The sequence below is a fragment of the Cricetulus griseus genome, chromosome 3 (assembly GCF_003668045.3).
Source record: "Cricetulus griseus strain 17A/GY chromosome 3, alternate assembly CriGri-PICRH-1.0, whole genome shotgun sequence".
NCBI classification, from domain to species: Eukaryota; Metazoa; Chordata; class Mammalia; order Rodentia; family Cricetidae; genus Cricetulus; species Cricetulus griseus.
The window spans coordinates 181,196,745-181,207,233 of record NC_048596.1 but is presented as its reverse complement, the minus strand read 5'-3'; the positions used below and the strand labels follow the sequence as shown (position 1 = coordinate 181,207,233).

At 45.0% G+C, this 10,489-nt stretch overlaps 1 protein-coding gene across 3 annotated transcripts; it reads right to left on the bottom strand.

Moving 5' to 3' along the window:
- Nucleotides 1–219: 219 nt before the first annotated feature.
- LOC100763140 (pyrethroid hydrolase Ces2e) lies at nucleotides 220–8,024 on the bottom strand. 3 transcript variants are annotated; one of them, XM_027405765.2, is made up of 12 exons: nucleotides 7,949–8,024; nucleotides 7,128–7,332; nucleotides 5,207–5,348; nucleotides 4,415–4,548; nucleotides 4,076–4,334; nucleotides 3,252–3,350; nucleotides 2,810–2,950; nucleotides 2,615–2,695; nucleotides 2,171–2,315; nucleotides 1,319–1,456; nucleotides 891–963; nucleotides 220–406 (listed from the first exon to the last, which is right to left on the bottom strand). In XM_027405765.2, exons 1-12 carry the CDS (start codon nucleotides 8,022–8,024, stop codon nucleotides 220–222), a joined length of 1,680 nt encoding a protein of 559 aa, XP_027261566.1. The 3 variants fall into 3 exon arrangements, with proteins under 3 accessions (XP_027261566.1, XP_035297331.1, XP_035297332.1); XM_035441440.1 differs by lacking the exon at nucleotides 3,252–3,350; XM_035441441.1 differs by lacking the exons at nucleotides 4,076–4,334; nucleotides 4,415–4,548.
- Nucleotides 8,025–10,489: the final 2,465 nt, after the last annotated feature.

Here is a 10,489-nt window from a genome sequence, read left to right as displayed (position 1 = left end):
CATTCCACATTGTTACAAGAGCTTTTATTGAGAGCATGTAAGAGCAGATTGGCAGTGTTTGTGAAGGACTGACATGTAGAGGGTTTGTCATACAAAGTGCTAAAATGCATGGCCATGTATTTACCAAATGGTTATGTGAATGTTAGCATCAAAAGACTTTCCAAAACTCAGACAGAACCCACCCTCCACGAAGCCCCCATGCCTTTCCTCACACGGGCACTATAGCTCTTTGTGCCTCTCCTGAGTCCCCTTTAGCTCCTGGATCTTCTGGGGCAGAGTCTTGGTCCAGAACTGCAGCCTTCTGGCCTTCAGGGCTCTGCCCACAGCAGGGTGAATGTTCAGCTGCAGATACTGCTCATCATGGTCCAACATGGGCCAGTAGGGTAGACCCTCGCTGTTCGGGTTCCTGTTGATATGCCACCAACAGGGAGGGTGAATGTCAGTTCATCCCAAATTGGTTTCAGGACAGTGAACAAAGGTCAGAGTGTTGAGGGGACTGATGGGCCATATGTCCTGATATAGGCATATGAATGTGACCTACAAGTTTCTGCTCCATGTGGGGCAAGATTACTGCCTCACATGGCCTGTTTTAGGCCTACTTCTCAAAGCCAAGATCTAAAGAACATCACCACAGTACTGTATCCATGCGACTAGTCACCGAAAGATGACCAGTAAGAAACATATATAAATTATCTATCTAAATGTGCCTTGTTGGGGTGTAGAGGGGACTGCTGGCTCTATGGTAATCTGCTTGCCAAAATGTTCTCTGGGGTAGGGAAGACTCTATCATGTACTGAAAGACCACACGTGCTCAAAAGGCCTCCATACACAAAGAGAGTCCTGGATAGTGTCCCACCCTTGCAGAATTTGGGGGAAGGGCATTCCCTCACCCATGCCGTGCAAAGTTGGCCCAGTATTTCATCATCTTTCTGCTGAGTAGCTCCTCCTCCTCAGTGGAAGCAACTGAAGAGAGAAGGACAGGTGTCTAGCTCCCAGTGACTTCCTGCAGCTGCCCACGTGTGCTTCATACCACCCCAGCCACCATTTGATTTTGAACTACTGGACTGGTTCCCTCCCTTCCCCAACCAATGATTTAAGCCTCTAAGTGAATTCATCCATTTCCATTCCTGTTCCATTATTTTCTTATTCCCACTAATACAAGGTAGACTGTAAAGTAGGTTTTGAGTTGTGAGAGGGTGCACACTGGGTTCTGTCTTTCTCCAAGGATTTGGTTCCCTCAACTGGATTAAGAGCGCAGCTATCATTCAGGTTTCCATAATGGACCCCAACCAGCTCAAGGAAATCCATGAAGACTCACATTTTACGCCAAATAATAGGTTGCCAAAGATGAAGAAAAAGTCATCTCCGTGGTCAGCCTTCACGTGGGGAGGTTTGATATCCTTTAGGAAGCTGGGCCGATGTTGGAACTCATAGAAGAAGACAGGGGCATGGGAGCCTGGAGGTGAGGACATGTGGTGATATGGCAGACCTTTGCCTGGAACTTCCTGACACACATTTTGTGACAAGATAACTTGGTCTCAAGTTATCTGGTGTCACAACACTTGAGTGTGGAGCTCCAGCATGGAGACCGTGCTAAATAATGACTCTGCCCTCCACAGTGAGTAGTTTGGTCAAGTCCCAGATACCACTCAGATATTTTCTCATCTGTACCTGGATAATATGTTACTCTCTCACACTCAATATAAGGATTTACTAGATAAAGACTCTCAGTTGTGAACCAACTGTCAGGGGGCCTGCATGGGTCCATCCTAGGCCCTTTGCATATATGTCATAGTTGTGCTGTTGTGGAACTCCTAACCGACGGAGCAGGGACTGTCTCTGACTCTTGTTACCTTACCCAGCCTTAATATGAGGGGAGGTGGCTAGTCTTACTGCAACTTGATAAGCTATGTTTGGCTGATATCCCCAGGACCTCTGCCCTTTTCTGAAGGGAAACAGGAGTGGGTGAGGGGAGGGGTAGAGGAACTTGGAGGAGAGAAGGGAGGGGAAACTGTTGTTGGGAGGTAATATATGAGAGAATAAAATAATAAAAAAGACTCTCAGAACCAGAGATCTGATCCAGACACAGGTCAGGCCTGGACACTGCAGAGCTCATCTGTGACCCACAGCTCTGAGCATGCCCTCTTGACCCCATTACAGGCATACTCACGCTGAAAATGTGCTACTTTGAGTGCAGGGATCACAAACATGAAATCTCCCATCATCTCAGTGAACTGTATTTGGAGTGTTTGGGGATCCTCAGTGTCCCCCATGTACTCTTCCATTAGCAGGTCACTACACTCAGGAGGCAAATTCTACACCAAGGGAATCAGAAGAATTAGGTGACATAGTCGATGGAAAAAGTAGGCAATAGCTTCAGGGTGAGGAAATGTAAAAGAGGTATGGTATGGGGGAAAACTAGGATAGATAGGTGCACACACACACACAACAACAACAACAACAACAACAACAACAACAACAACAACACACACACACAGCAACACACACACACACACACACACACACACACACACACACACACATTTCTGGGGATGTTTCTTGTGAAATTTAGACAGGGTTTCTTGAAGTTGTGGCAGTGTCCCGAGATTCTCACCATCTGTGCTGCTGTGCTCTTCATTATAGCAGGCAGGGTCTCTTTGGTTATTTCTTTGATTTTCTGAGCAGAGCCCATGATCTATGGAGAATGGTTTTAAGTATGCCATGCCATGGATATGGATCAATGAATCTGAGTTCCCTTTGTCCACTATTTGAGTCCCCAGGCTCCCTGAAGATTAGAACTGAGCCTCACCATAGGGAGAAGCCATCCATACTCATCATTGTTGACACCAATGATGCTGGGAACAGGGTGAAAATCAGCAGAGGCCAACAGCTCCAGAGGATGCTTTGGTAGAAACTCCCCATCCACCACAGCAGGAATGATCTTGAAGACCTGAGGGACATGCAAAGTCACTGCTGAAGGTTACAAAATACATTTGCTGATGTCCACTGAGCTACTTCCACCCCTTCTCCATTTCCTTATTTGTCTCAGGATGGTTATTCTCCACCACACCTCTCCCATCTCACCCCTGCAGAGAACTTACACATAGAATGGCCTCTCTTGGTGTTGATTTTACACCCAGGACAAAAAGGATGCTAAGCCATGTATATTAGGTGATTTGTTCCTACTAATAAGGACCTCCTGTAACACATCTTGCAATCTGTCATCTTCCCAGCCACACAATTTAGCAAACCTTGTTAATATCCAGAATCTCTGCTTCACTCTTGCCTCGTAGACAGCTCACCAGGGTCTCTGTGTTCACAGCTCCACAATCAGATAGATTGGCCACTATCTGTAAAGGGAAGAGGATGGAGGCTGCCTGGATGCGTTGTCTTCCAGGCAGAGAAGTTGTTTTCCCAGTCCCAAGAGGGTGTCATTGGTTCTAAACATTATACTCTGCTGTGTAATTTATGTGGATGGGATTGGAACAAAATTGTTCCCATTTCCTGTTGCTCAGTGGTCTCAGCTCTCCTTCCCTCCTTTTTCACTCCCTCCTCCCCCTTTCTTCTTCTTTCTTCCCTCCCACCCCCTCTGGCCTTCCACCCCGTTTGAGAATACTGTTTTGTTCTGCTGCAGCCTACACCAGTCTAGCTTGTCTCTAACCTTCCAGGGATTTCCCTGTCCCTGCCTCCCATCTCACCATAGGAACACCTGAAATAACACAAGAAACACCATGCCCAGACATATGTGTGTTCTGGGGGGAATTGAACTAAAATCCTCATACTGGCACAGAAAACTCACGCCTCTTGTACCACCTCCCAAACCCATACATACTTGTTTTTGCCAAGATTGAAGTTGCTATGTACAGCTTTGCTGAACATGTAACATATGTACCTTGTATTAAACACAGTGGGATGGGGTGGGAGGTGAAGGTTTTAAACCTTGAGTCTTTAAGAAAGTACTGAAGAGAAGTTACTTTCCATGGTTCTCATTTCTTTCTACTGAACATGGTAGCTGTGTACTAGAGAGTAAGTGCTAAGACGGTAGGTCAGGGTTGGAGGGTTCGAGTACACTCACCGTGTAAACCATCTCTGAGGAGCTGGAGATGAGATCAGGCAGCACCGCTACTCCACTCTCCATGATGGCTCCATGGAAGAGTCCTTGGGACATGGGGGACACAACATGTGAAGACACACTTGTGCCACCTGCTGATTCGCCGAAAATTGTGACCCGGTCAGGGTTGCCTCCAAAGTGGGCGATATTCTGCTGGACCCAGCGTAGGGCAGCCACTTGGTCCAGATAGCCCCAGTTGCCTCTGGCATGCTCGTCTCCAGTGCTGAAAAGTGGAAGGGACATGGATCAAAGGGCTCCCTAAGTTCTTCTCACTAGGACTGCCCTGCCTAGTCCCAGTCTCACCTGAAAAATCCTAGGACACCCAGACGGTACTGGATAGTGACCACCACCACATCCTCAATGGCTGCCAGCATGGATCCATCATACATGGAGGCCAGGCCTACAACCAGAGCACCACCATGTATCCACACCATCACCTAAAGAAGTCAAGAGAGATGCCAGGGAGCTTCTATCTGGCACAAGCTCAAGTGGGACTGCCTCCTAGATTATTGACTGCTGTCTATCTATGCAGATAAACACACACAGGAATCCTATATCTTAGACCCAGGCCATAGAGGAGGAATACAGTCTTATCAACATGTTATCTAGCTCCACTGTTGCACCAGGAATCTTAGTTTGGATTAATGGATTTAAGTCCAGAGTAATGTCACTAAACCTTTCAGACTCCTCGATATTTTGGAAAAGGAAGTCTCCATAAGAGTTTTTTTTCTTATTATGAATCAAAAGCATCACCAAATCTCACTGGTCCCACCCATTTCCCAAAGTTGGAAATTTGGCTTATTTCAATGTTCATCCCTCGGGCACCTGCCTGGGTCTCTATGGATCAAGTTTGTTGGGAAAATCCTGAGTTAGTCCATTAACCTCAGCCCTGACCTCTCAGAGCTCCAGTGTTCAGTGTCCCATATCCAGCATTTAGCTGCTCACCATGACTGAGAAGGCTTTTGAGAACATAGAAGGGAAAGGCTTCTCATTGGGGTCTACACTGCAATGGAACTCTGTTGATTTTATACTTTATAATCATCCCGAGACAGAAATCTCCACGTCCACCCACTTGAACATGGGCCCAACTCTCACAGGCAGGTTAGAACCCTCATGGGCATGGGTTGGTGTGTAGATGTTGAGATACAGGCAGTCCTCAGATGTTGCAATGGGAGGCATGATGAATTTCATCATCTTCAGTGCCTCAGAATTCATCATGTCATCATTTTGTAGACACCTGGTGACAATGGCAGACAGTTATCAAAGACATGTTTTGTGGTTAAAAATAGGGTTTAATGTGGATTTTCTTTCAGCTACTTTTGGCCACTTTCCTCCAAGATATCCTGCTAAAGAGTGATTCTCTCTAAAGCACTTTCTTACCAAGGTATATGCTACAGTGTCATTGAAAGATGGGATGGAGCCAGATTTCCAGAAGAGCAGGTGCGTGGGTGAGGGCATATATTTCATTATTTCTGAGCCTGGGATCTAGAGAACTCTAGGGGCCTCAATGAGAATAACTTCCTCCACATAGTGACAGTCACTTCTCTCTATACTCTACTGGAAACAACATTGAACCTCCTGGGGGATACAGTCTGAACCAGTCTGGATCAGCATAGTCTTTGAGGATTTTGTGGTTATGTTAATAGAGGTTGGGATATTTCCAACCGTGAGTGGCACCATTCCCTAGGAAGGGGTTTCTGAACTGTCTAAGCAGAGAAGGCCAACTTACCATTAGCAAATGTGGATGCATTCTTTAATCTCTGATCCCAGTTAAAGATGTGATATGATCCAGTCCCTTAAAGTTTCTCCTTGTAATGAATGGTAGTATGGAACTGTGACCCATAATAAACTGTTTCTGCATTAAATTGATTTTACCGGTTATTTTACCACAGCACCAAGAAATAAAATGAAGCTACCTGGAAAATGTGATACTATGGCTACTCAGGAACTATGGAAGTCTGTGGACAACAATGTCCCAAGAGTAGTGGGATGCTCTTCACCCTATGTCTAGAAACTTAGGGTAGCTTGACTTCCCATGTAATATCAGGGGGAAACTTTTATCCATTCCTTTGAATAATGGTACTTGGCTCTATGGATTTTCTCAATGAGTGTAGAGGATGGAGTTGCCAAGGACACATCACTGACGCCCTCCTAAGAGACTCAAAGCACATGACACTAGACCCTGGGCTTTTGCTGATTAATATGCTTATATTGACCTTTGTCCATAGACTTTTTTCATGATGGCAGAGATCACTTGGCACAATCTGAATCTGGGAAGCTTTTTTTTATCTGTTTCTCCCAGCAAAAGTGAGAGATAACTCCCCATAGGAACTGATTTCTGACCCAGGAGACTGGCAAAGTTGTTGTGTTAGAAGCCTTAGCTGTATCACAAATTGATAAAAGGACTCTGAGACTGATATTGGGGTTCAAACTTCAAGCTGAATATCAGAAAAGCAAAGCAACTGGCCACTAGCTTCTCACCTCTACTTCAGGCTGAATGGACTGATTCTGTCTCCATGAGCTCTCACCAAGCCTCATGCTGTATCCTCTCATCAGCATGGATGGAAACTGAATGCCTCCTACTGAACACTTAAGACCCTGTCCTTATCTTTTACATCCCTCTAGTGCTGGGATTAAAGGCACATGATCTCTTCTTCTTTTAGATTGATCCAGTCTTGAGTATCCCTGGGTGGTGTTGAACTCAAAGAGAAAAGTCTACCTTCTTAATCCTGAGTCTAAGATTAAAGGTGTGTACCACGACATCCTAGCTTCTGGCTGCAGGGATGAAAGGTGTGTGACACCACTGCCTGATCTCTATAGCTTAGGATGAATTTGCTTTTTTGAATCCTCAGTTATGCTTTAATAAATCATAAATACATATCATTACACTTAGTCAGGTACCATAAATGCATGGCAGACTACATGTAGAAATCTTCCATGTGGTTGGGATGATGAGAGACCCTCATTCTGGCCCAGAGCAGAGAGCACATCCTCATCTCTGGGTCCCATGACTTACATGGCTGGATAGGAGGTCCCATCTCTCACACCACTCCATGGCTCAGGGGACTCAGGGGGTGCAAAGCGCAGTGGTCCTATAGGTGGCTTGGCAAAGGGAATTCCCAGGAAAGTGTGGACATCAACTTCAGTGTTTTTCACTCTGACAAGGCTTCCTCTAACCTGGCCTGTGCGTGTGTTCCTGATGGGACTGGCTGAGTCCTGGCCTGTGTGTGGAGAGATGCCATCAGGGTTGGTTCTGTCTAGGCAGCTGCCACCACACTGTTGTTTGCCACCTCATTGTCACTAGGGGTCATGGGGAAGGGAATCTGGGGTTTCTGGGTTCAGCTGTGGGATGTGGGGGGAGTTTCTTTATCCCCCATCCCCCACCCGTGTGCAGGAACACTGCTCATGCTCCTTTTGCCTGGTGGCTATGCACATCTCTGGCCAACAAGGATTTATTCTCAGAGGCAATTTGCAGCACGAATGCATTGTTTTGATTATTATCCAGAGTTCTGTAGCAGCTCTAGTCACACACAGAGGAGTGAAATGACCTTTTGTTCTCTTTGCCTAATATGCAGGTCCAATGTTGCTCAGACCTCTTTACACTGGAGTGACATTATGGGTATGGGGTGTCCTTAGGCATCTTTAACCCTCTGTTTACAACAGGGCTCAATCTATGGGCTGTGGTATGGACCTTGGGAGTCCACAACTCCCACCCTTTTATCTGCCACCTTTACCGCTCCTCCCTTGATGGTTCCTTCCCTTTGGCAAGATCAACTGCCGATTCTCTAGAACTGGGCAGCTCAGACGCTGGTCCTCATGGTCACTTAAGGTTCTCACCTTGCACATGCAGGAAGAGAAGCAGGAGTCCACAGGTAACAGCATTCAGCCAGCCAGGAAGGCTTTGCAGTGTCATGGTCGGCTCCTAGTCTGAGTCTGTGTTGCTGCAGGATAGCTGTGTGTCATGCACAGGAAACAAATTATATGGGACTTTTGTAAGCAGGAATTTGGACCTAAAATAAAGTAGGTAGTAACTCAGCAGGGTGGGGCAAAGTTCTCATTGTCAAAGAGCTGCAGGCCTGCCAGCAGGCAAAACAATCCTTGCTCCTGCTCTTTGGCCTCCTAGAAAGGGGTAAATGGTATCTGAAGTCCCCCTGTGATACCAGGAGTCCTGTATGCAAACTTAAATCAATTCAAGCCATGATTTCTGTCCTTATTCTCATTGGTCAGATGTCAATGTTGTCGAGGTCAGAGAACAGAAGGCTGTAATAGGAAAAGCCAGGAGGGCTTCTCTGAGTAGGCAAATACTGAAGATGACCCAGATGTGGAGTGGTGAAAGTATGACCATTACCGAGATCTTCGGATCTATATGGACCCCTCTGTAAAGGTTGTGGCTGTTTTATTGAACTACTGTAATTCTGGCACTTTTTAAGTCAGAGCTCCTATTTAGGCCACATCCATAGTCTGTTTCACTTACAGTCAGCTCCTTCTGGGATCAACTTCATAGTTCTTTTTCTGCTTAGATACAGTTATAGGTTTTCCTATGCATTTGTATATTGTGTAAGTGTTTACATTTATGTTTGAATGCCATGGCACACATGTGAACACAACTCCTGCCAGTCAGATATCTCCTCTTACTATGAGGATCCATCTCATGTTCTCTGGCTTCTAGAAAGTTTCTCTACCCAATGAGTCACCTCCTGGCCTCCACTTAACAAATACTTAATTGGGAATGAGTACAGGAACTAGTGAGAGGGGGACACAGAGGCTCAAATTGCCTTAAAACACATGCAATGAGACACTCATTCACAATATTCAATAAAATAAGACTTAGGAGCCATTAGGCCAAGTGGTCACAAAGATATGAAGTCACTGACACCCTCATACATGTCTGGAGGAGATGCAAACCGATACAGTCAAAGAAAAACAGTTTGACATTTTTATTAAAAGTCAAACACGCAACTCTGCTCTCAGATCTTTAGCCTAATAGAAAAATATTTATCTCAAAATCCTATGTTTGAGATGCTTATAAGAGCTTGATTTAAAGGTCAAAATTTGGTCAGGTCAGGTGTGCATCAAATGGAGAGTGGATAAAATATGTTACCTGCATATGTGGAATGACACTGTTAACCAAGAGACAACACCCTTGAATAACTTGTACCTAGTAGCAGGACCAATCACAAATTATTCCTTTTCCATGATAGGATGGCCAGGGCCCTGATGTTTTTAAGTTTTAAGGAGTTTTCAAACGTTCACTAGAAAGCAGTCAAAGGGTTGCTAGGGAGCAGAGACCAGACAATGATTTACATAAAGGACCATGAGCTAAATTGCCCAATAGAAGAATTATTCTTATCTTTGAATTTTGAGTTATTACTTATTTTATCCTCTTATGCAAATTTACCAAGTTATACTCGTCAAAGGTAAATACAATAAAGCTTTCCAATGGTAAGAGGGTTACATAGTGTCATAGTGTATGTGAAGTCCTGTACATCAGCAGAAATGCAAACTTCACAGAGGTGTGTGTACAGCAGGAGCTCAGTAATGCCTTCAGTTTCCTGTGGAAGTAACAGGCACAGCACATCTGTACTCAAAGAAAGGCTCTTTTCTCTGCCTAGTAGAGTCCAGGCAAAACAGTATTCTCATACCTCTTCTGTCTCCTGGTGTTGGGAGAGGGCATTGCAAGAATCTTCACTTTGATGATGATGTTCTTTTGGTTTAAAATAGCAAATGACAGAAGGACTGGGTACCAGTTTTCCCAGGCCAGGGAGTAGTTCCAAACCCCTATAATCTCAAGTCCCTAAACAAGAGGACTGTACCGTGTTTCATGTCATTCTGGGCTGTGAAGTGAATTTTAGGACAAATAGTTCAACATATTGAAGCCCTTTCTCAAAATAATAACACAAGACTTTCCTATCTGCCTCTATTCTTATTGGTATGCACAGTTGAGTTGGGTACAGCAGGAGAGTGCCCAGGCTGGGGTGGAAGGAGCTTGAATTCTAACCCACAGTAGCTTTTGAGGTGTAAAAGTGTGCAACCTGATCCTGTCCTTCCTCAAGACATTTTCCACACCTGGACTTATGCTTCTTGCAGGGCAGAGATCAGAAATGTAAATTCTGCAATTGTTTTTTGCAACAGTAGTTGGAGGGCCAGGGGATCTTCAAGCCTTTCATAGCCTCCTCTATCACCAGGACACCAAACTCAGGGATGTCCCTGAAGACCTGAGGCCATTCAAGTTGAGGGAATGAGTTAGGATGCTCCAAAAGTTAATTCCTCACTTACAATTATTAATTTATACCGTGATGCCCACAATAATCTCAAGAAATTTCATAATCAGTGGTTTCTAATTTGCTTTGCAGGCTTTAAGGTCATAGCATCATGGAG

What these genes read in the sequence shown, in the direction of transcription:
- LOC100763140 (XM_027405765.2), bottom strand. Translation starts at nt 8,024, where the DNA reads ATGACACTGCAAAGCCTTCCTGGCTGGCTGAATGCTGTTACCTGTGGA. An exon ending in ATGAGGGTTCTAACCTGCCT is followed by an intron (nt 4,549 to 5,206) that starts GTGAGAGTTGGG and finishes TGACTTCTTTAG; the next exon opens with GTGATGGTGTGGATACATGG. An exon ending in GGTGTCCTAGGATTTTTCAG is followed by an intron (nt 4,335 to 4,414) that starts GTGAGACTGGGA and finishes TCCACTTTTCAG; the next exon opens with CACTGGAGACGAGCATGCCA.